The sequence below is a fragment of the Pecten maximus genome, chromosome 1, assembly GCF_902652985.1.
Source record: "Pecten maximus chromosome 1, xPecMax1.1, whole genome shotgun sequence".
Taxonomy (NCBI): Eukaryota; Metazoa; Mollusca; class Bivalvia; order Pectinida; family Pectinidae; genus Pecten; species Pecten maximus.
Window position 1 is genome coordinate 35,092,231 of NC_047015.1, and position 26,728 is coordinate 35,118,958.

The window sequence follows — 26,728 nt, forward strand, 5'->3', positions numbered from 1 at the left end:
TCCCGTTTTTTTAAATGTCACATGACCCACTGGGTGTTATAGCCTGGGGTACTGGGTGTTATAGGCATATGGTGGCAACTGCCTCTTAGCATTATGTCAATGGGGAAATGCGGAGCAAATGTAAATATATAATGATGCGGTCTGCCGATGTCGTCACCAAGGAGTCACACATAATGATGCGGTCTGCCGGTGTCGTCACAAAGGAGGCCCACATGAAGATCATTAAACCAAGGTTCGTTAATCGGCTATGGAGAGATGGTTCTCATGAAAATGTTTGCACGATAATCTATGTAACCCTTGGCATGTCAAGAGTCCGCAAGATGGATCAAAGGAAATCTTGATGTTCAGGCTTCCTAAAACATCATTCGGGGGCCTCTGGGCATTTAAAATAACCCAGAGATCCCGCGTACACGTTTTAAAGAGTCCATGCAATGGAAGTACCCTTGTGTATCTCTCCAAAGAAATTCTGATTGTTACCTGGTTTAGCTGTGGTCACTTAAGTATCTAATGGTGTATTGTTGATAGAGTATAGCCATGCTCATCTCCTCACCCAAGTGATTTCTGCCTGTTCAGAAAAAAGATGTCATATTTCTATAGAACCTGACGGTACATTAATCCTGTAAGATATCGTGGCTGCCATAGAATAGTCCTGGTTTGAGGACCAATCTCAAAGACTTCTATTTCAAAAGTGTAAACCAATCTGTAGGAAAAACTGGTTACGGTACATTGAGGTAAATGGGGACTAAATCTAAAATAAAAATGGTTCAGTGAACGGCCAGTTGTTGTAATATGTATATTCTCGCACGTACCTCGTTCTATAAACCTTTTACTGCTCAGACAATTTGGTCAATGTCATATTTTGATTGGTTGGGACATTAGTATCAGGTCACATGCGAGATATATTGACAAATAGGTAGGGTACTGTTGTAACCAGAACACGTTAGACCAAGGGGTCTTACCAACATTGTGTATTGACTGGAGGGGAAGGTAACCATTAGTAACGGACAGACGCTGGGCCAACTCTAAAGACCTGATTAAGTTGTTCAATCAACACACCCTGACAGGTAAAACCCACACATTTAATACTGCTATCTAAATATTCTTTAATTCCAGCATGCATGTACTTGTTATCTCATGATAAGATAAAATATTGCCACTATCGCTCAAAAAAAAAAAAGCTCACCATTTATAATCTCACAAGGTGCCACTGAAACATGACCAATGTTACTGTCTCAACAGTTTGAAATGCATGAATTATTTCTTATTGTATATTACACGGATCACTTAACACTGTGTATGTATATGTATTTACATTAAACAATATATATTAAAAATATGTATTCGTAAAAATATCAATATACATGTATAACATACAAAATGTATATGTATTTTTAGATGTATACAACTTAAACAATTATTTTTATATAAAATCCAAAACCGGTTTCGTTGATGACTATTACGTAATGCATTGTAGGCAAAACGATAAAAATATGTTTATAACAATCACACATTAAAAATGAATGAATAGCAATGCCAATGGTACAGTTTTTATAATGATAAGATTCTCAAAACAATGTGTACATTCTACATTGCTGTGAAATTGAGTACACTTCTAGTCATGCCAGAGAAAACGTTTGTCGTTGAGTAAATCCGCTAAATGTTCGGTGTACGGTTTGTAGAATTCTGTTACTAGGGCTTCCGTTTCCGGTAACATCTTTCCAACATTTAGTCCTTTAGACTTGCTGCTGTTTATTTTTGTCTCTACCATTGGTTTTTCAAGGTCACCTGAAACATATAAAAATGTCTGTTCATGTATGTATTCCAATAGAATAATGTATTCATGTGTATATAAATACACAAAAGAGCTGACATAAACAAGCTAGTGCAGCGTTGATCAGCCAGGTTTACCACCAAGGAATTCAGAAATACCTACAGTGTTGGTGGTCGATCAGCCAGGTTCACCACCAAGGAATTCAGAAATACCTACAGTGTTGGTGGTCGATCAGCCAGGTTCACCACCAAGGAATTCAGAAATACCTCCAGTGTTGGTGGTCGATCAGCCAGGTTTACCACCAAGGAATTCAGAAATACCTCCAGTGTTGGTGGGCGATCAGCCGGGTTCATCACCAACAAATTCAGAAATACCTACAGTGTTGGTGGTCGACCAGCCAGGTTCATCACCAACAAATTCAGATATTTCTACAGTGTTGGTGGTCGATCAGCCAAGTTCATCACCAAGGAATTCAGAAATACCTCCAGTGTTGGTGGTCGATCAGCCAGGTTTACCACCAAGGAATTCAGAAATACCTACAGTGTTGGTGGTCGATCAGCCAGGTTCACCACCAAGGAATTCAGAAATACCTCCAGTGTTGGTGGTCGATCAGCCAGGTTCATCACCAAGGAATTCAGAAATACCTACAGTGTTGGTGGTCGATCAGCCAGGTTCAACACCAAGGAATTCAGAAATACCTCCAGTGTTGGTGGTCGATCAGCCAGGTTTACCACCAAGGAATTCAGAAATACCTAGTGATGGAGGTCGATCAGCCAGGTTCATCACCAACAAATTCAGAAATACCTAGTGTTGGTGGTCGATCAGACAGGTTTACCACCAAGGAATTCAGAAATACCTAGTGTTGGTGGTCGATCAGACAGGTTTACCACCAAGAAATTCAGAAATACCTAGTGTTGGTGGTCGATCAACCAGGTTCACCACCAAGGAATTCAGAAATACCTAGTGTTGGTGGTCGATCAGACAGGTTTACCACCTAGGAATTCAGAAATACCTAGTGTTGGTGGTCGATCAACCAGGTTCACCACCAAGGAATTCAGAAATACCTAGTGTTGGTGGTCGATCAGACAGGTTTACCACCAAGGAATTCAGAAATACCTAGTGTTGGTGGTCGATCAACCAGGTTCACCACCAAGGAATTCAGAAATACCTAGTGTTGGTGGTCGATCAGACAGGTTTACCACCATGGAATTCAGAAATACCTAGTGTTGGTGGTCGATCAGACAGGTTTACCACCAAGAAATTCAGAAATACCTAGTGTTGGTGGTCGATCAGACAGGTTTACTACCAAGGAATTCAGAAATACCTAGTGTTGGTGGTCGATCAGACAGGTTTACCACCAAGAAATTCAGAAATACCTAGTGTTGGTGGTCGATCAACCAGGTTCACCACCAAGGAATTCAGAAATACCTACAGTGTTGGTGGTCGATCAGCCAGGTTCACCACCAAGGAATTCAGAAATACCTAGTGTTGGTGGTCGATCAGCCAGGTTTACCACCAACAAATTCAGAAATACCTACAGTGTTGGTGGTCGATCAGCCAGGTTTACCACCAACAAATTCAGAAATACCTACAGTGTTGGTGGTCGATCAGACAGGTTTACCACCAAGGAATTAAGAAATACCTAATGTTGGTGGTCGATCAACCAGGTTCACCACCAAGGAATTCAGAAATACCTAGTGTTGGTGGGCGATCAGCCAGGTTCATCACCAACAAATTCAGAAATACCTCCAGTGTTGGAAGTCGATCAGCCAGGTTCACCACCAAGGAATTCAGAAATACCTAGTGTTGGTGGTCGATCAGCCAGGTTCATCACCAACAAATTCAGAAATACCTAGTGATGGAGGTCGATCAGCCAGGTTCACCACCAAGGAATTCAGAAATACCTACAGTGTTGGTGGTCGATCAGCCAGGTTTACCACCAACAAATTCAGAAATACCTAGTGTTGGTGGTCGATCAGCCACGTTCACCACCAAGGAATTCAGAAATACCTCCAGTGTTGGTGGTCGATCAGCCAGGTTCACCAACAAATTCAGAAATTAAATACCTCCAGTGTTGGTGGTCGATCAGCCAGGTTTACCACCAAGGAATTCAGAAATACCTAGTGATGGAGGTCGATCAGCCAGGTTCACCACCAAGGAATTCAGAAATACCTCCAGTGTTGGTGGTCGATCAGCCAGGTTAACCACCAAGGAATTCAGAAATACCTCCAGTGTTGGTGGTCGATCAGCCAGGTTCACCACCAAGGAATTCAGAAATACCTAGTGTTGGTGGTCGATCAGCCAGGTTCATCACCAACAAATTCAGAAATACCTAGTGTTGGTGGTCGATCAGCCACGTTCATCACCAAGAAATTCAGAAATACCTAGTGTTGGAGGTCGATCAGCCAGGTTCACCACCAAGGAATTCAGAAATACCTAGTGTTGGTGGTCGATCAGCCAGGTTCACCACCAAGGAATTCAGAAATACCTCCAGTGTTGGTGGTCGATCAGCCAGGTTTACCACCAAGGAATTCAGAAATACCTCCAGTGTTGGTGGTCGATCAGCCAGGTTCACCAACAAATTCAGAAATACCTCCAGTGTTGGTGGTCGATCAGCCAGGTTTACCACCAAGGAATTCAGAAATACCTAGTGTTGGTGGTCGATCAGCCAGGTTCACCACCAAGGAATTCAGAAATACCTCCAGTGTTGGTGGTCGATCAGCCAGGTTCACCAACAAATTCAGAAATACCTCCAGTGTTGGTGGTCGATCAGCCAGGTTTACCACCAAGGAATTCAGAAATACCTAGTGATGGAGGTCGATCAGCCAGGTTCACCACCAAGGAATTCAGAAATACCTAGTGTTGGTGGTCGATCAGCCAGGTTCATCACCAACAAATTCAGAAATACCTAGTGATGGAGGTCGATCAGCCAGGTTCACCACCAAGGAATTCAGAAATACCTACAGTGTTGGTGGTCGATCAGCCAGGTTTACCACCAAGGAATTCAGAAATACCTACAGTGTTGGTGGTCGATCAGCCAGGTTTACCACCAAGGAATTCAGAAATACCTACAGTGTTGGTGGTCGATCAGCCAGGTTCATCACCAACAAATTCAGAAATACCTAGTGATGGAGGTCGATCTGCCAGGTTCACCACCAAGGAATTCAGAAATACCTCCAGTGTTGGTGGTCGATCAGCCAGGTTTACCACCAAGGAATTCAGAAATACCTAATGTTGGTGGTCGATCAGCCAGGTTTACCACCAACAAATTCAGAAATACCTATAGTGTTGGTGGTCGACCAGCCAGGTTCATCACCAACAAATTCAGATATTTCTACAGTGTTGGTGACATGATTCAACATCTGAACAGGCGCTCTCTTGAGAGCAAGAGGAAAGACATGCTACTCCAAATCCTACATTAAATCAACCACAACAAGATATCCCTGAGGAAAGATCACCTCATCCCACCATCTTTCCACACTAGACATACACACCGGCACACATATCAGGCGCAATCTTGTAGAACTCGGGTATGAAAATATTCTGTCTTCCTGTGTACAATTTATATAAACTGTTGTTGGGTGTATGTAAACAAACTGTTGTTGTGTGATGGTGTCTGTATACAAGTGTTGTATAAACTGTTGTTGGGTGTATGTAAACAAACTGTTGTTGGGTGATGGTGTCTGTATACAAGTGTTGTATAAACTGTTGTTGGGTGATGGTGTCTGTATACAAGTGTTGTATAAACTGTTGTTTGGTGATGGTGTCTGTATACAAGTGTTGTATAAACTGTTGTTGGGTGATTGTGTCTGTATACAAGTGTTGTATAAACTGTTGTTGGGTGATGGTGTCTGTATACAAGTGTTGTATAAACTGTTGTTGTGTGATGGTGTCTGTATACACATGTTGTATAAACTGTTGTTGTGTGATGGTGTCTGTATACAAGTGTTGTATAAACTGTTGTTGGGTGATGGTGTGTGTATACAAGTGTTGTATAAACTGTTGTTGGGTGATGGTGTCTGTATACAAGTGTTGTATAAACTGTTGTTGTGTGATGGTGTCTGTATACAAGTGTTGTATAAACTGTTGTTGTGTGATGGTGTCTGTATACAAGTGTTGTATAAACTGTTGTTGGGTGATGGTGTCTGTATACAAGTGTTGTATAAACTGTTGTTGTGTTATGGTGTCTGTATACAAGTGTTGTATAAACTGTTGTTGTGTGATGGTGTCTGTATACAAGTGTTGTATAAACTGTTGTGGTGTGATGGTGTCTATACAAGTGTTGTATAAACTGTTGTGGTGTGATGGTGTCTGTATACAAGTGTTGTATAAACTGTTGTTGGGTGATGGTGTCTGTATACAAGTGTTGTATAAACTGTTGTTGGGTGATGGTGTCTGTATACAAGTGTTGTATAAACTGTTGTTGTGTGATGGTGTCTGTATACAAGTGTTGTATAAACTGTTGTTGGGTGATGGTGTCTGTATACACATGTTGCATAAACTGTTGTTGGGTGATGGTGTCTGTATACACATGTTGTATAAACTGTTGTTAGGTGATGGTGTCTGTATGTAAGTATTGTATAAACTGTTGTTTGGTGACGGTGTCTGTATATTTATATGAATTCAACAATTGTTTCCACTTACGTAGATTAAGGAAGCGAAATATGCCTGCCATGACCTCGGTGTTGTGTTTGGCGTAATCCTCAAGTCTTATGATGTGAAACTGTTCACGTGGAAATAGCTTCATGTATTCCTCTATAAACACAGCATAGAATCCGTTCTGTAGACGTGCCTTACTAGTCACATTTTTCTGGAAGAGATATGATAAGTTTTCTCAGGTACATTTCTACAGCCAGAACGTTCAACAAGGTTTACCCTGAATAGATCATGATTTAAAGGACTACGGTAACGTCTTAACGTCGTGTGTTAAATGTTGAGCTTTCTATTACTGTACATATATTATAGTCTTGTTTGTTAAAAGTGTAGTATTGTTTTATGTCATGTTAAAAACGATAGGTCATTTTAGGATACTTTCATCAAGGGTTGGGGGGGGGGGATGACTGGGGGGGGGGGGGGGGACTGGGGGATAGTTACTTTGGAAAAGAAGATTGATGACACCCATAATTAATAAGCAGTGGTAGACAATAGACTTTTCAAAAATTCCGAAGAACGTGTTTCTCTTTCTCCCGTTTGATAATGAACATCCCGTGTCAATCTAGTCAATTTGACTGTAGGAATGTACAACTACCCCATAATTTGCAATCATATCAAGAAATGAAATAAAAGCATTATAAATATATCATGTTTAACTTGCTGTGAACATTCATCTTAATACCGACAATATTATTTATGCAAAGGGCCAACAATAGAACGCTTTGGTCCACCTGATTATAGTCCACGACTTCCGTGACCTATCAACTCCAACCCATTTCCAGTTATATATCATTGCCTTTCATTGCGTTAGTCAATCCAGATATCAAACCTACGGAATTCTCCGGGTATGCAAAAAGTATATAGTCTATAAATCAATGAATGAATGAAATGAAATAGAATAAAATAAAAATATATTTATAACAAAGAAAAAAGAAAGGCAACACATTCATTTGTCGTCAATCCCGAGTTGATTCTATTTGGGTTTTGATAAATTAATGAAAATAATGATAATAGGAGCCCGAGCTCCATTACAGAATAGAATACAAGCTACGTGATAAAAGGCTATGTTTTGCCATTTGTTTAGCGTGGAAATTGTCCGATCACGTGACTTGGGAATGGTGTCCTTTGATCGTCTGACGTTTGAGCCAGTGCATGTAAGATTTAACCTTCCCGAACAAATCGACCAAGGATATTGGACGTAACTTCGCTACAGAAAATCGAGACTGACAACACCAGACACTATGGACCGTAGTTTTGAACATTAATGTAACATCCAATGGAAGTTACGGTTCTTTTATATTAAATAAAAAAAAGCTTCATTTTCACCGATTTAGACGTTGTCCTGGGGATTAGTACAGCCTTTCTATAACATACACACAACCAATTGGACGACACTGTCAGTCAGGTAATTATTGTAAACGTTTGAATGACAGATTTATAAGCAAGGAAAGCAATAAAATGAAAACTAAAAAAAAAAAAAAATGAATACATATCATAAAATAACGTAACGTAACATATCGTAACGTAACGTAACGTAACGTAACATATCGTAACATATCGTAACGTAACGTAACATATCGTAACATATCGTAACGTAACGTAACGTAACATATCGTAACATAACGTAACGTAACATATCGTAACGTAACGTATCGTAACATATCGTAACGTAACGTAACGTAACATATCGTATCGTAATATAACGTAACATATCGTAATAGCGTAACGTAACGTAACATATCGTAACATATCGTAACGTAACGTAACGTAACATATCGTAACGTAACGTAACGTAACGTAACGAACATATCGTAACATAACGTAACATACGTAACATATCGTAACATAACGTAACGTAACATATCGTAACGTAACATATCGTAACGTAACGTAACGTAACATAACATATCGTAATGTAACGTAACGTAACGTAACATATCGTAACGTAACATATCGTAACGTAACATAACGTTACATAACATACTAATTTTATTTCATCTGTTGCACTCATTTTCATTGGTTGGAAAATTAAGGTTATTTCTTCATAGCCCGAAAAAATTTACGTGATTTTTAATGACGTAATACACATAGAACTACTTTTGACGTCGTCTGCTTGCGACTATCAATGTGTCGTTCAACGTCGGATATTGTCGGATTGGTTATCGAACAGAATATCGATTATAAAGTCATCGGAGATACGAAAGCTCTATCAGAAGCTACAGTCGAGAATGTTCTGCAAACCAAAAACGTGTAATCAGCAACACTTAAGCTTCGATAACCAATCAAAACTGCGGCCATAATCAAAATGGCGTAAGCCCACTTGTGGCCGCGGAAAATACAACTTGCCTCTGATACCGTCCAACTCATACGCGTCTTCGATTAGCAATGTTCTGTCATCGGGGATGTTTTCCAACTCATCTTTCAATAACTGAGTGTTTAATTTTCCTCACAAGGCTCTTACATATAAACAAACATTCCAGTGTTTCTGATTTGTTAGCCTACAACACCGTGAGTGACTGTTGACTGCGTCCTCAGACTAGTGCGAACTGGATCAAACCGGTTCGGCATGATCGTTTTCGCGGGAAATTTTAAAAGCGGCACAGTTATTGGCCTCAATGAACCGCTAGTGTAATATTGATGCGCCGCACATCAATCTATTAATTTGTTAAAATAAATTGAATAAATGATGGTTTATTAAGAAATAATTGTTATTTTTTGTTGTTCACTGGTGTATGAACGGCATTTTTTGACAGATATTTTAAATGACGCGCATCAGCGCGTCATGCTGAAATATCTGTCAAAAAATAAACTTTATTTATGAAGAATGCCCATCCGTTTTTTTTTTTTTGTCTATGACTTCATAAACCAAAAATAAATTGAGAATAATGCTTAAATATTTACATTTACACTGCAGCCCCACTATATAACTTTACCAAGGTTACTTGGAAGTTATGAGTCCATAACTTCCAACTCTTTATTATGACGTCATTATTATAGTGACGTCATAATTGTCACGTCGGCGATAACGAAAGATGACTGTTGAAAAAGCTGTTCCGTCTTTGACGATAATACTTTGTTCATTCATTATCGGAGTAAAATTCCTGGATATAGTCTTTCAAATTCGTTGTCAAATGTAAATATAAGCATTGAACTGCTTTCATTTGGAAGTTATGGGCTGATGAATGCCAACTGGACAAAGGCAAATTCAACATGAATTCAACGTATTGATATTATGGGCCATTTTGATAATTCCCGTGAAAAATAGAAACCTTGTTAAATACCCCAGTAGTTTTCAACCGACCAGCAAATCCGTTTATAGTTATGACTCGGCTGATGACGTAACAATGACGCATATACTTGCCTCGTCAAAAGAATTACGGAACACACAGTATCGGATATCATGTGTTCTGGAACAATTTTGAAATGAGTTGATTTCTCTGATCACCTCCTCGTGGAAACCTTCGGGAGATACTTTTCCTTGACTTACATACAAATAGTCCGAGTATAACCTGTAATGTAAACGGGTAGATATCAACGTTATATATTATGTTACAAGTTAAATGGTAAATTATCTCCTCTATTTTAAACTGAACCCCAAATACGTCATACAATAATAGCAGTCCTTAAATTGGCACAACTCTTACCATTCCCTGTCATACGGGTAGGGCGCGAGGATTGTACCTGCTGTCCAGTGTCCATATTGCACGAGGCAAGAGGTGACTAAATTTGGGGTATGATCTAGCTTTTTTTCTCTCGTTTTTCTAAACAACTTTCCTAATGTCTTCCTTGACACTGCCTCACATTTGGCCTAGAATTAAGCGTTCACCCGTGTAAGGAAGGTCGGATGGGGTGTCCTGCTAGATGTCATCGGCAGGGAAGTATGCTTCAGTGATATAGCACTATAAAGTAGCTATCAGTTCTACACTTTTACATGGAAACAAACACGAAAATACCTCAGCCTCCCAAAACAAACACGCATGCATCTCGCTCCCGAGGAGCAGGGACTCACATTTAAATGGCCATAGCTTTTGTATAGAATGTAAACTATTACAAAACTAAACCTTACCTTTTTACGTACAGTTGAGTGTAAGCTAACCTTTACACCCTAGTGCACTAGTGCACTACGTTTACTACTGCATTTAAGCTACAGGTAAACTAGTAGTGCACTACGTCCAGTCCAGGTGTGACCACAAATCCCCCTATACAGGTAATGGACAGTGCCACTAGTGGACACCTGTGTTAGATACCTGTAGTTGTTACATATACAGACCCTGTGTAAATTGATTGCCTTATATCTGTCATCCTGACTTTACCAGGTATATTTAAATGTTGATAAAACTTTATCTTATATTAACTCAAAATAAAATTGGCAGCGGTTCCTATATGATTTATTGCACAAGAGGAATTAAAACTCTTATCAATTGGATTTGAAGTGGGTTTTTTATCATTAATTTTTTAAAAAGATTTCATTATAGTGTAAATTAAATCAATGTATTGTTACTTTACTAAAATCATTTCATAGTACATAATCAAGAATCAGAAGTTTCGTATATTCTCATTTATGTCCTGTAAGAGACAAATAATATCTACACAACAAGTTATGTACATGCACCTGTATGTATAATTGGTACTCTCGGGATATGCCTGTTGTCATGGCCACCTGGACCCCAGGGCTCAAACCCCACCTCACCACCACCTTATGGATCTCCATAACACCTTACCTATGTATATCAGATGAGGATCAGTCTTACAAGTTGTGCCTGTTTTAACACCTGGTTATAGTTTGGTCAAGTTCCCCAATCACCCCCCAGGGGTCCATTTATAGCATGCTGTGCCAGGCTCCTCTGCCTTACCTACATGTACCTGTAATTAGCATCTAACACTACCCATATATAATATCTACCTGTGGATGTTTTAAAAAAAAATTATAGGTTTTTTTTTTTGCGAATCATCAAAAAATAATTCATTTTTATACAGGTACATTTTTCTTCACAGTAAAGGTATTCAATAAAAATAGTTTATATGCTGATTTTCTTTAATTACAAAAAGAGGTAAAATCCCCATCCAGTTATACATTTTAAGGTAAAGAACAATTAATCATTTTCTTAATGCAATAGGGCAAACACTTAAATGCTGATCAAAATGTATCCCAAAATTTTGTTTTTAAACAATATTGCAAAAAACATGTTAGTGTGAACTGTAAAAAACAACACTTTGGCATAAGGTCCACAGGATCCACATGTGTACAGGCAAACTTGTAATAGGGACATCCTTATATAGCTGTATATAATTTATTTGTTAACAGGTAACTTTATAGAAGAAAATTATGAAATTACAAATACAAGTGTTGTATAATTCAAGTGTTGTATGACAAGTACAGCTCCGGATACATGAACATGTCTGTTTGTTATATAAGCTTAAAACTGTTGCCCTCCCCCTCCCCAAGTTTGTCAGTATATGTATTTCATTAAAAAATGACATTAATTGTTCCCTCAGGTCATTATCTCATTCTGTGTTACCTGTAACTGATACATGTACCTGGAATCAGATCCAATATGTTAGATCTTCAAAGTATTAGATACCTGCACACGGGTACATGTACAGAAATTTCAACTATTTCAGTAAAGGAAGATGGAAGGTGTATTACAACATATACCTTTTATAAACTTAAAATTTTGAATTGTAGAACTGTTATGATCACTTAAAATTACCAGTACATTCAAAGAATCTCTTTCTTTACATGTTAAATCAATGTTGAATTAATTTCTGTATGTGTTCAGGTTTCTGACTTTAAGCATTGGATGTATACACATAGAATGTACATCATATATTATGGGCTGAATAAGGTTTTAATAAGCATAATATCAAATCAAAAATGAAATTATGAATATGCTGCTTAATTTAATCTGAAATTAAACTACAATATAAATTAAATGTATCAAATTGAAAATGTTCAAGTAACGATAATTCTTTTTAAATGTTTCATTATATACATGTACTTTCATGTGATGAAAACAAAATTACCGGAATTATATAACTGATCAATCAATACAAAATATAAAGTACCAAAAGATAAATGAAACTTGGCTTGAACAATTTAACTTAGTTAAAGGATTTATAACCTAAACTTGTCTTAACTTAGTTACAGTGTATAACTAACAAGAATAGAAAGGTTGAAATATAACATCAAACTAAACTTCCAAAACCTTTTTAATAACTCTTTGAAATAAAATGTATTTATTTATTTAAAGGGTTTTACATCCGCTATTGCAGCCTTGCGGCCTTTCAGCTGACAAGTTTTGAATATAATTGGAAGGTTGGGTACTGGTTTAACGTCTCCTTCCACAGCGTGTGCTATGTTCAGGCGACGTGAGGGGTGTCTTCCCACTCAGCCAACATATCCTATTTTAACATTGGGGTAGGAACAATAGAGAACAATAGGCACTAATTACAGGTAAGTTATAGCCTGTTTTGGAGAAGTACTTGATTCTCAGGTTACCTGTGTTACCTGTATTACCTGTGCTACATGCTGTTATCAGTTTGTAGATAATGTATACTAAATGTATATGTATCACAAATACTTTTATTATATTAAAAAAATTAAAATAAAATAACTCAAATTTTCATACATTACTGAAAATAATTCATTTTTCTATATCTTTCATTGTTAAAAAATTCACACTTTATCATAATTATTATGTTTTATAAATAAAACAGAAAATACGTTTGTTCAATTTTAACCTTTACATTGAAAGGTCACATTATCAATACGTTTAAGTCAACGTTACCTGTTTCATTGTAATATATAACAGGTATATATAATGTACTTAAGAGAAAACGATTAAAAACAAAACACTTTAAATCACATTTTAATAGTTCAAGTAAAACAAATCATGTATGATAGTGAAACTGATTGAATAATAAAGCACAAATCAGTATAATCCTAGAAAGCACGGATAAAGTTCACAATATCACCAAAGTCAATTAATCATATCGGCGGTTCTCATATATGCAGTCTTCACATACGAAATTATTCACGTAATAAATAGTTCAATCTTATTATTACAAAGAAATACTAGTCTATATAATTGTCACTTCCTTTAACACGAGTATATGGTAATCATAACCCTTGCAAGTTCAAGTTGCTTTATGAAATTGAATGTTAAATTACGCTTGTATATAATGTTTAGAATACACAAGTTCAATTTCTCAAAGTATATCATAAACACTTAGGTCCCTTTATGAAATTGAATGTTAATGTTCAGGAAACAGTAAGTGTTCAGAGAAAAATAACTAATGGATCTGGTCAAATGATTGGACCAAGGTGTATACTGTTTATTGTAATTTTGAGGGAATAACAATTGGTTGTTTTTGTGTTGGTTACATACACATACTCTTGTAAACAGTTTTGACTACATATCATTAAGTTTATGCCGTTAACTCTTTATGTGATTTTAACAAAATGCACCTTTATTTTTGTTGAAACAATAATTCCATTTGTAAGAATTAGTTGCTTATTATAAGATAGTAATCATATCTAATTGAAAGGGGAAAAAGAACAAGGGAAAAAATGATTGAAAGTACACTGTATATCATTGTTACCTGTATATGGTGCATTTTTAATTATGAAAGATTTTTCCGTTATTTCATTTTTGAAGTGTTGTGTACTATCATTATTAATATAAGTAATAAATTATCAGTATATGTATTCTGTTATTAATACGTACACATGAATGTATATTTTTAAAGGTATTCTTAAACATTTTCATCACTTTTATTGTTAGTCACCTTTGAGTCCCATGTATACGTATACTGAAACAGACTATATCTACATTTTCCACAGGTAAACTCAGGTAATGTTTATATAGCAAAAACAACATGTTGGCTGAGTGGGAATGAACCACGTGAGGGGGCCGGTGGTCGAGTGCCTCCGGTGCCTGTGTCCCCCTCAGGTGAGTCTTGTCCTATCCATCCGGTACGTCCATAGGACCGGACATCTCCTTGGGACGGACATGGGCGCGGCTAGGTGGTCCTTCTCGGTCCGATGTCGAACTCCATATGTTTGAATATAACTGCTAGATAGCCTTATATATACAGTACAGGTAAAAATCACAGGTAGCCTTGGGCCTGTATGGGGGTTTTGCTGTTCATCACCTCTTAGGGTGTAGTGCACTACCAGTTTACCTGTAGTTTAAATGTAGTGCACTACGAGTTTAAAGGTAGTGCACTAGGTGTAAAGGTTAGCTTACACTCAACTGTAGTTCCTAAAGTGGCTTTATAGATACAGTATAAACAAAAAATGATCTTAAGAAAAAGGAAGACCTTATCATTACACAGTTCATGTCGGTTATCATACACTATGTGTTTAATCTAAAGATAACCATTGATGTACAGCTTCTTGCCTCATCAGAACATTGGTTATAAAAGGGGCTACTTAATATAACGAAACAATAACTTCGACACGGTGTTCCTTAATATAATGAAACAATAACCTCGACACGGGATTCCTTAATAAAATGAAACACTAACCTCGACACGGGCTTCCTTAATAAAGTGAAACACTAACCTCGACACGGGCTTCCTTAATAAAGTGAAACACTAACCTCGACACGGGCTTCCTTAATAAAATGAAACACTAACCTCAACACGGTGTTCCTTAATAAAATGAAACACTAACCTGGACACGGGGTTCCTTAATGTAATGAAACACTAACCTCGACGCAGGGTTCCTTAATATAAAAAAAACCACTTATATAACATCGACACGGGGTTCTTTAATGTAATGAAAAACTAACCTTAACACGGGGTTCCTTAATATAATGAAACACTAACCTCGACGCAGGGTTCCTTAATATAATGAAACACTTATACAACATCGACACGGGGTTCCATAATGCAATGAAACACTAACCTCGACGCGGGGTTCCTTAATATAATGAAACACTAACCTCGACGCAGGGTTCCTTAATATAATGAAACACTTATACAACATCGACACGGGGTTCCATAATGTAATGAAACACTAACCTCGACGCGGGGTTCCTTAATATAATGAAACACTTATACAACATCGACGCGGAGTTCCTTAATATAATGAAACACTTACCTCGACACGGAGTTCCTTAATATAATGAAACACTAATATAACCTCGACACAGGATTCCTTGATGTAATGAAACACTAACCTCGACGTAGGGTTCCTTAATATAATAATGATTTTAAGATTAGGCATGAAGTGGTGTATGTAATGAGCGTTGGTTAGAGCTGGAGGTTCTGTGTCGTCCTTGTTCACCATGTAGTTCCACCACCACCGATTGTCCCACAAGTTGGATGGCGTGGCCTCTCCTGGAATATTCCAACAATTGCTGTGATAATTCTAATACAGGAAAGTATTTTCAATATATTGATAAATGGCATAAATGATGGTAAGATGAAGAAAGTGCATTGTTGTAACACTTGAAATATTTCGTTGGAAAATTTAAAAAAAAAACAAAAAAAAAACAGCGATCCCTTACCTACTATATCGTTTCCATGGTGTCCGGTTTAGACAATGATCCCTTACCTACTATATCGTTTCTATGGTGTCCGGTTTAGACAGAGATCCCTTACCTACTATATCGTTTCCATGGTGTCCGGTTTACACAGTGATCCCTTACCTACTATAACGTTTCCATGGTGTCCGGTTTAGACAGTGATCCCTTACCTACTATATCGTTTCCATGGTGTCCGGTTTAGACAGTGATCCCTTACCTACTATAACGTTTCCATGGTGTCCGGTTTAGACAGTGATCCCATACCTACTATATCGTTTCCATGGTGTCCGGTTTAGACAGTGATCCCTTACCTACTATATCGTTTCCATGGTGTCCGGTTTAGACAGTGATCCCTTACCTACTATATCGTTTCCATGGTGTCCGGTTTACACAGTGATCCCTTACCTACTATATCGTTTCCATGGTGTCCGGTTTAGACAGTGATCCCTTACCTACTATATCGTTTCCATGGTGTCCGGTTTACACAGTGATCCCTTACCTACTATAATGTTTCCATGGTGTCCGGTTTACACAGTGATCCCTTACCTACTATATCGTTTCCATGGTGGCCGGTTTACACAGTGATCCCTTACCTACTATAACGTGTCCATGGTATCCGGTTTAGACAGAGATCACTTACCTACTATAACGTTTCCACGGTGTCCGGTTTAGACAGAGATCCCTTACCTACTATAACGTTTCCATGGTGTCCGGTTTACACAGTGATCCCTTACCTACTATAACGTTTCCATGGTGTCCGGTTTAGACAGAGATCCCTTACCTACTATAACGTTTCCATGGTGTCCGGTTTACACAGTGATCCCTTACCTACTATAACGTTTCTATGGTGTCCGGTTTAGACAGTGATCCCTTACCTACTATAACGTTTCCATGGTGTCCGGTTTAGACAGTGATCCCTTACCTACTATATCGTTTCCATGGTGTCCGGTTTAGACAGAGATTCCTTACCTACTATATCGTTTCCATGGTGTCCGGTTTAGACAGTGATCCCTTACCTACTATAACGTTTCCATGGTGTCCGGTTTACACAGTGATCCCTTACCTACTATAACGTTTCCATGGTGTCCGGTTTACACAGTGATCCCTTACCTACCATAACGTTTCCATGGTGTCCGGTTTACACAGTGGTCCCTTACCTACTATAACGTTTCCACGGTGTCCGGTTTAGACAGAGATCCCTTACCTACTATAACGTTTCTATGGTGTTCGGTTTACACAGTGATCCCTTACCTACTATAACGTTTCCATGGTGTCCGGTTTACACAGTGATCCTTTACCTACTATAACGTTTCCATGGTGTCCGGTTTACACAGTGATCCCTTACCTACTATAACGTTTCCATGGTGTTCGGTTTACACAGTGATCCCTTACCTACTATAACGTTTCCACGGTGTCCGGTTTAGACAGAGATCCCTTACCTACTATATCGTTTCCATGGTGTCCGGTTTAGACAGTGATCACTTACCTACTATATCATTTTCGTGGTGTCTGGTTTAGAAAGAATTCTAACTACGACCTACAGCTAGTTATATAGTACCTGTGATGAGTTCAGCACTGTGCGTAATTTTCTTCTGTATTCCAGAGTTTAGTGACTTTTGTATTTTCTTCGCAATGGGGTCAAAATATCTTATATACCCCTTCAATTTCCACGGACGATCATCTGAAATTAAAAGCTCAGTGTTAAGTGGAGCGGAGATACTGGACCCGAGGTAAGTTTGGTACACGATAAGCTTTCCCCGAAGTCGCTAAATGTCCCCTTACGTGTCGGTCAAAGTCGGCAAGCCAACCCCCACCCCCTTGCCCCCGATATTAATTTGCGTCATTTCCACAGCATTCTGATGTGTGGGGAGACCAAACGGTACCTTCGTTAGAAATTTACCAAGCATCGTTAAAACTGTCGATGGCCGAGGACAAAATTAGGTTGCCTTGTGTAAATTAATTTGGTCGCCGATTGTTACAGTTGTATAATAATTGTTAAAATACCTTGGGCACTGGTGTGATTGCTGATGTGCTCGGTAATACCGAATCCATGAATTTTGTCAACGCTTGTGAATTAACTTAAAATCAAGGCTGCGAATTGGAAATGTTGTAATAATGTCTTCTAAGTTTGTAACCGAAAACAGTTATTTGATTGATGATTCCATCAAAGAACTCTGAAATTCTAGTTACAGTACTGGTCATTGTCTTGAAGTTTTGGATAACAATAGCTATTCATTGTTTGACAGTTTCGTTGCAGAAAAAAAAGCAGTCCTAAACTGTAACTGTTCCTATCATCACTGCCTCCTGGTGATATCCAAACTCCAGCTAAACCATATGTAAGTCTTTTTGTAGCAGAGATAATTAGATTTCATCCAAAAAGCAGTTAAATTTCACGAGGCTAAAACGAAGCACATGTATCTCCAAATGTAAGGTATACCGACACCAACTCTTATGGTACACCTAGCGATGTCCATTAGCATTGGAGTGTAGAGCTTTGTCTACGTGCCTTAGAACATTGGAGTGTAGAGTTTTGTCTACGTGCCTTGGAACATTGGAGTATAGAGCTTTGTCTACGTGACTTGGAACATTGGAGTATAGAGCTTTGTCTACGTGCCTTGGAACATTGGAGTATAGAGCTTTGTCTACGTGCCTTGTAACATTCGAGTGTAGAGCTTTGTCTACGTGCCTTGGAACATTGGAGTGTAGAGTTTTGTCTACGTGACTTGGAACATTGGAGTGTAGAGTTTTGTCTACGTGCCTTGGAACATTGGAGTGTAGAGTTTTGTCTACGTGACTTGGAACATTGGAGTGTAGAGCTTTGTCTACGTGCCTTGGAACATTGGAGTGTAGAGTTTTGTCTACGTGACTTGGAACATTGGAGTGTAGAGCTTTGTCTACGTGACTTGGAACATTGGAGTATAGAGCTTTGTCTACGTGCCTTGGAACATTGGAGTAAAGAGTTTTGTCTACGTGACTTGGAACATCCGAGTGTAGAGCTTTGTCTACTGACTTGGAACATTCGAGTGTAGAGCTTTGTCTACTGACTTGGAACATTCGAGTGTAGAGCTTTGTCTACGTGACTTGGAACATTCGAGTGTAGAGCTTTGTCTACGTGACTTGGAACATTGGAGTATAGAGCTTTGTCTACGTGACTTGGAACATTGGAGTGTATAGAGCTTTGTCTACTGACTTGGAACATTGGAGTGTAGAGTTTTGTCTACGTGCCTTGGAACATTGGAGTGTAGAGTTTTGTCTACGTGCCTTGGAACATTGGAGTGTATAGAGCTTTGTCTACGTGCCTTGGAACATTGGAGTGTAGAGTTTTGTCTACTGACTTGGAACATTGGAGTGTAGAGCTTTGTCTACGTGCCTTGGAACATTGGAGTAAAGAGTTTTGTCTACGTGACTTGGAACATTGGAGTAAAGAGTTTTGTCTACGTGACTTGGAACATTGGAGTGTAGAGGTTTGTCTACGTGCCTTGGAACATTGGAGTAAAGAGCTTTGTCTACGTGCCTTGTAACATTCGAGTGTAGAGCTTTGTCTACGTGCCTTGGAACATTCGAGTGTAGAGCTTTGTCTACGTGCCTTGGAACATTGGAGTGTAGAGTTTTGTCTACGTGACTTGGAACATTCGAGTATAGAGTTTTGTCTACGTGCCTTGGAACATTGGAGTGAAGAGTTTTGTCTACGTGACTTGGAACATTGGAGTGAAGAGTTTTGTCTACGTGACTTGGAACATTGGAGTGTAGAGGTTTGTCTACGTGCCTTGGAACATTGGAGTGAAGAGTTTTGTCTACGTGACTTGGAACATTGGAGTAAAGAGTTTTGTCTACGTGACTTGGAACATTGGAGTGTAGAGGTTTGTCTACGTGCCTTGGAACATTGGAGTAAAGAGCTTTGTCTACGTGCCTTGGAACATTCGAGTGTAGAGTTTTGTCTACGTGCCTTGGAACATTGGAGTATAGAGCTTTGTCTACGTGCCTTGTAACATTCGAGTGTAGAGCTTTGTCTACGTGCCTTGGAACATTGGAGTGTAGAGCTTTGTCTACGTGCCTTGGAACATTCGAGTGTAGAGCTTTGTCTACGTGCCTTGGAACATTCGAGTGTAGAGCTTTGTCTACGTGCCTTGTAACATTCGAGTATAGAGTTTTGTCTACGTGACTTGGAACATTGGAGTGTAGAGTTTTGTCTACGTGCCTTGGAACATTGAAGTGTAGAGTTTTGTCTACGTGCCTTGGAACATTGGAGTGTAGAGGTTTGTCTACGTGCCTTGTAACATTGGAGTGTAGAGCTTTGGCTACGTGACTTGGAACATTGGAGTGTAGAGTTTTGTCTACGTGACTTGGAACATTCGAGTGTGGAGCTTTGTCTACGTGCCTTGGAACATTGGAGTATAGAGTTTTGTCTACGTGCCTTGGAACATTGGAGTGTAGAGCTTTGTCTACGTGACTTGGAACATTCGAGTGTAGAGCTTTGTCTACGTGCCTTGGAACATTGAAGTATAGAGTTTTGTCTACGTGCCTTGGAACATTGGAGTGTAGAGCTTTGTCTACGTGACTTGGAACATTGGAGTATAGAGGAACATTGGAGTGTAGAACTTTGTCTACGTGCCTTGGAACATTCGAGTGTAGAGCTTTGGCTACGTGACTTGGAACATTCGAGTGTAGAGCTTTGTCTACGTGCCTTGGAATATTGGAGTGTAGAGCTTTGTCTACGTGCCTTGGAACATTCGAGTATAGAGCTTTGGCTACGTGACTTGGAACATTCGAGTATAGAGCTTTGGCTACGTGACTTGGAACATTGGAGTGTAGAGCTTTGGCTACGTGACTTGGAACATTGAAGTGTAGAGCTTTGGCTACGTGACTTGGAACATTCGAGTGTAGAGCTTTGGCTACGTGACTTGGAACATTCGAGTGTAGAGCTTTGGCTACGTGACTTGGAACATTGGAGTATAGAGCTTTGGCTACGTGACTTGGAACATTCGAGTGTAGAGCTTTGTCTACGTGACTTGGAACATTGGAGTATAGAGTTTTGTCTACGTGCCTTGGAACATTCGAGTGTAGAGCTTTGTCTACGTGCCTTGGAACATTCGAGTGTAGAGCTTTGTCTACGTGCTTTGGGACATTCGAGTGTAGAGCTTTGTCTACGTGACTTGGAACATTCGAGTGTAGAGCTTTGGCTACGTGACTTGGAACATTGGAGTATAGAGCTTTGGCTACGTGCCTTGGAACATTGGAGTATAGAGTTTTGTCTACGTGCCTTGGAACATTCGAGTGTAGAGTTTTGTCTACGTGACTTGGCACATTCGAGTGTAGAGCTTTGTCTACGTGCCTTGGAACATTCGAGTGTAGAGCTTTGTCTACGTGCCTTGGAACATTGGAGTGTAGAGCTTTGTCTACGTGACTTTGAACATTGGAGTAAAGATTTTTGTCTACGTGCCTTGGAACATTCGAGTGTAGAGCTTTGGCTACGTGACTTGGAACATTCGAGTGTAGAGCTTTGTCTACGTGCCTTGGAACATTCGAGTGTAGAGCTTTGTCTACGTGCCTTGGAACATTGGAGTGTAGAGTTTTGTCTACGTGACTTGGAATATTCGAGTGTAGAGCTTTGGCTACGTGACTTGGAACATTCGAGTGTAGAGCTTTGTCTACGTGCCTTGGAATATTGGAGTGTAGAGCTTTGGCTACGTGACTTGGAACATTGGAGTGTAGAGTTTTGTCTACGTGACTTGGAACATTCGAGTGTAGAGTTTTGTCTACTTGCCTTGGAACATTCGAGTGTAGAGTTTTGTCTACGTGACTTGGAACATTGGAGTGTAGAGTTTTGTCTACGTGCCTTGGAACATAGGAGTGTAGAGCTTTGTCTACGTGCCTTGGAACATTGGAGTGTAGAGCTTTGTCTACGTGACTTGGAACATTGGAGTGTAGAGTTTTGTCTACGTGACTTGGAACATTCGAGTGTAGAGCTTTGTCTACGTGACTTGGAACATTGGAGTATAGAGGAACATTGGAGTGTAGAACTTTGTCTACGTGCCTTGGAACATTCGAGTGTAGAGCTTTGTCTACGTGCCTTGGAATATTGGAGTGTAGAGCTTTGTCTACGTGCCTTGGAACATTCGAGTGTAGAGCTTTGGCTACGTGACTTGGAACATTCGAGTATAGAGCTTTGGCTACGTTACTTGGAACATTGGAGTGTAGAGCTTTGGCTACGTGACTTGGAACATTGGAGTGTAGAGCTTTGGCTACGTGACTTGGAACATTCGAGTGTAGAGCTTTGTCTACGTGACTTGGAACATTCGAGTGTAGAGCTTTGTCTACGTGACTTGGAACATTGGAGTATAGAGCTTTGGCTACGTGACTTGGAACATTCGAGTGTAGAGCTTTGTCTACGTGACTTGGAACATTGGAGTATAGAGTTTTGTCTACGTGCCTTGGAACATTCGAGTGTAGAGCTTTGTCTACGTGCCTTGGAACATTCGAGTGTAGAGCTTTGTCTACGTGCTTTGGGACATTCGAGTGTAGAGCTTTGTCTACGTGACTTGGAACATTCGAGTGTAGAGCTTTGGCTACGTGACTTGGAACATTGGAGTATAGAGCTTTGGCTACGTGCCTTGGAACATTGGAGTATAGAGTTTTGTCTACGTGCCTTGGAACATTGGAGTGTAGAGTTTTGTCTACGTGACTTGGCATATTCGAGTGTAGAGCTTTGTCTACGTGCCTTGGAACATTCGAGTGTAGAGCTTTGTCTACGTGCCTTGGAACATTGGAGTGTAGAGCTTTGTCTACGTGACTTTGAACATTGGAGTAAAGATTTTTGTCTACGTGCCTTGGAACATTCGAGTGTAGAGCTTTGGCTACGTGACTTGGAACATTCGAGTGTAGAGCTTTGTCTACGTGCATTGGAACATTCGAGTGTAGAGTTTTGTCTACGTGACTTGGAATATTCGAGTGTAGAGCTTTGGCTACGTGACTTGGAACATTCGAGTGTAGAGCTTTGTCTACGTGCCTTGGAATATTGGAGTGTAGAGCTTTGGCTACGTGACTTGGAACATTGGAGTGTAGAGTTTTGTCTACGTGACTTGGAACATTCGAGTGTAGAGTTTTGTCTACTTGCCTTGGAACATTCGAATGTAGAGTTTTGTCTACGTGCCTTGGAACATTCGAGTGTAGAGCTTTGTCTACGTGCCTTGTAACATTCGAGTGTAGAGCTTTGTCTACGTGACTTGGAACATTGGAGTGTAGAGCTTTGTCTACGTGCCTTGGAACATTCGAGTGTAGAGTTTTGTCTACGTGACTTGGCTCATTCGAGTGTAGAGCTTTGTCTACGTGCCTTGGAACATTGGAGTGTAGAGCTTTGTCTACGTGACTTGGAACATTGGAGTATAGAGCTTTGTCTACGTGCCTTGGAACATTGGAGTGTAGAGTTTTGTCTACGTGACTTGGAATATTCGAGTGTAGAGCTTTGGCTACGTGACTTGGAACATTCGAGTGTAGAGCTTTGTCTACGTGCCTTGGAATATTGGAGTGTAGAGCTTTGGCTACGTGACTTGGAACATTCGAGTGTAGAGTTTTGTCTACGTGACTTGGAACATTCGAGTGTAGAGTTTTGTCTACGTGCCTTGGAACATTCGAGTGTAGAGTTTTGTCTACGTGCCTTGGAACATTCGAGTATAGAGCTTTGTCTACGTGACTTGGAACGTTCGAGTGTAGAGCTTTGTCTACGTGACTTGGAACATTGGAGTGTAGAGCTTTGTCTACGTGCCTTGGAACATTAGAGTGTAGAGTTTTGTCTACTGACTTGGAACATTAGAGTATAGAGTTTTGTCTACGTGCCTTGGAACATTGGAGTGTAGAGTTTTGTCTACGTGCCTTGGACCATTGGAGTGTATAGAGCTTCGTTCTGCTGCTACATGAAGGAGATTGTTTCAACTTTTTAAAAAATTCAATTCGATCAAATATACTACTACATTGACCAGAAAAGACAATAGGAAATAGGAAGACGTGTCCAAAACACCTATTATACAACCAATATAAACCTGCAGGAGGTTCCATTGTTTTGTACTTCTGGTAAAAATATAATTTGTTTCTTACTTTTGAAGCATTTAAGTGGTTGAATTATCAGTAAAATTGAGTAAAACAAGTTTAAAGCGTTTTAAACTTTCCTCTTCGTTACAACTCAATGTATTCGATTATTGTCTCTCCGAACGAAACGGTTTCGTGAAATGCATGTAGCAATTATGTAGGTATACGTATTGTACCATCACTGGGCTACTAGTTCTCCGATTGACAAGATACACACCTGATTTTAAACATGTCTGCCATCACGTGATATGTTGAAAGCATATTAGAGTCATTTGAAATTGTAAATATAAATTAGGGTAATTTTCGCGTTGAACGAGATATCTGAAATAACTCTTATTGGCTCTGGTATCACGTGGTTGGCCAATATTTTGTGTGTGTTTTTATGTAGTATGACGTCACAACATACTTACGATGACAAAGGAACTCATACGTCAGTTTACGGCAGCCTGTGAAGGGAACAGTAAACAATGTGTATTAACGGCTTAAAACAAAAACTACCGTGTAAAAACTGGGAACTTATCCGGTACCCATCAAATATTTACCGATATTCTTTAATCAAAGAATCATAGCTGTTAGTTAAAAAAGATAGTAAACCGACTGAAAATAAATCGTTCACGCTGTTTCTGTGCCTTACAGTAGCAATGTACGTAGAGTTTGGGTATATTGAGTATGGACATTTTCTGGTTGTCATGACTTACAGTAACAATGTACGTAGAGTTTGGGTATATTGAGTATGGACATTTTCTGGTTGTCATGACTTTAGTAACAATGTACGTAGAGTTTGGGTATATTGAGTATGGACATTTTCTGGTTGTCATGACTTTAGTAACAATGTACGTAGAGTTTAGGTATATTGAGTATGGGCATTTTCTGGTTGTCATGACTTTAGTAACAATGTACGTAGAGTTTAGGTATATTGAGTATGAACATTTTCTGGTTGTCATGACTTACAGTAACAATGTACGTAGAGTTTGGGTATATTGAGTATGGACATTTTCTGGTTGTCATGACTTACAGTAACAATGTAGTAGAGTTTGGGTATATTGAGTATGAACATTTTCTTGTCGCCATGACTTACAGTAACAATGTCGGGACCTGGCCCAGAACTGAGGTTCCTTGCCCGTGGCTGGAATGACATCCGGGTGTTTGACAATACTGGAGTAGAGGTGGGTTGTCCCACATTTGTTCTGTCCCAACACCATGAAGTATGGCAGACACCGTAGAGTTAGCCTGACGGTATTGTTCTCATACCAACATGGATTCTTTAACGTGGGTAAGTAGGTAGGAGATTTCTGACAAAAAAAATGAGAGAGCCAAGTATTTATATATCAATCTGATAATACAGTAATAAACAGTATCTCATACACGTGCCAGTAAAATGTAGGTTTTTAAAAAAACTCGTTAAAAAATTTGACCTCCTAAAAGAAAACAACATCAAATTATTGAAAGTCGTGTAGGACCGTAAACTTTTGTGGTTCCTTAGAACGGAAAAAAGGGTGATACAACTTTCATCTTTGTGATGATTAAAGATGATTTTTATCTTAAAACATATAAGACCGATGTATGTTAATATATGTTAATCTGCATCAAATGACATTTTTGATAAACATCCTAGAACGGTCTTTAGTACGTGTAGCAAATATTTCTTGTACTGTTTATGCCGGTAAAAGAGTTTTCATTGAAATGCTTTGATCAATTATAATTCACATTTCTATGAGACCGTTCGTGGCCAGAAATTATAAGTCATAAAAATTTTACCGTGTGTAGAACATCCTCCTTGGCGAAATCCAAAAAGCGCTGTCTATAGATCGAGGATTGGTTGTCTTCGTGTTGTGGCTGGAATTTGTCTCTTTGATTAAATTGAACTTGATTTCCTGCAGACTTATCTTGACTTGGAGTCTGGCGACCTCCACCTGTTGTAGTAATTTGTAACAGCTGTTTTTCTGTAGATTTCTCTTTACTTGGTAGAGACGATGATGCTGACGTCTCTTCGATTTGAGGTTGGTTGCCTCCTCCTTTTGGAGTAAATACACTTTGTATTCTTTCGAAATTCTCTTTGCTTGGAGACCTCTCGAGCTCGTTTCCGCCTGTTGAGATAAATGGGCCATGTTTACTTGTGTATTCCCATCTCCTTGGATGTTGATTGCCTCCACCTTTTGAAGTAAAGGATAGCGGGTTTCCTCCGTGATTCTCCCGACTTGGAGACTGATCGTCCGTATTAGTGTCGGCAACATCTGTACCAACAGAGCAGTAATAGACACTAAACGCGATGAGAAGTACGACCGCGATAAAGGACACAGACCTCAGATTAAACCCTTTACGATACGCCATCGTGTAAGGTCTCTAAAACATCCCAGTGTCTATAAAAATTCCTTTAAACAAGTACATTGTGTATTCCCAAGAAAACATGTCATTTTGTGTCCCTAGGGTCATGGTGTCCTGTTGCTTTACGTTTCATTTGTTGGGAGTTGTATTTAACATAGCCTACTAGTAAGAATGGTAACTTATGGTTTTAAAATATTTTAACACTGACCTTTTGTGTGAATGTGTAATCGTGGAGTCGTACTAACATAAACCCCTCAATGTCGAGATACATTATCATTGTCAATGAACGACTGTTGACACATATATTTACTGAAAATCTTTTATCACAACAAAATTTTACCATGTCCTAAAATCCCAATGTAGT

At 39.2% G+C, this 26,728-nt stretch overlaps 1 protein-coding gene across 1 annotated transcript; it reads right to left on the reverse strand.

Moving 5' to 3' along the window:
• Positions 1–1,065: 1,065 nt before the first annotated feature.
• LOC117331750 (carbohydrate sulfotransferase 15-like) lies at positions 1,066–26,509 on the reverse strand. Its single transcript, XM_033890629.1, has 8 exons — positions 25,798–26,509; positions 25,118–25,331; positions 24,450–24,485; positions 17,516–17,638; positions 15,610–15,769; positions 9,786–9,933; positions 6,416–6,581; positions 1,066–1,785 (listed from the first exon to the last, which is right to left on the reverse strand). The coding sequence occupies exons 1-8, from the start codon at positions 26,368–26,370 to the stop codon at positions 1,613–1,615; spliced, it is 1,593 nt and encodes a 530-aa protein (XP_033746520.1). The 5' UTR covers positions 26,371–26,509; the 3' UTR covers positions 1,066–1,612.
• Positions 26,510–26,728: the final 219 nt, after the last annotated feature.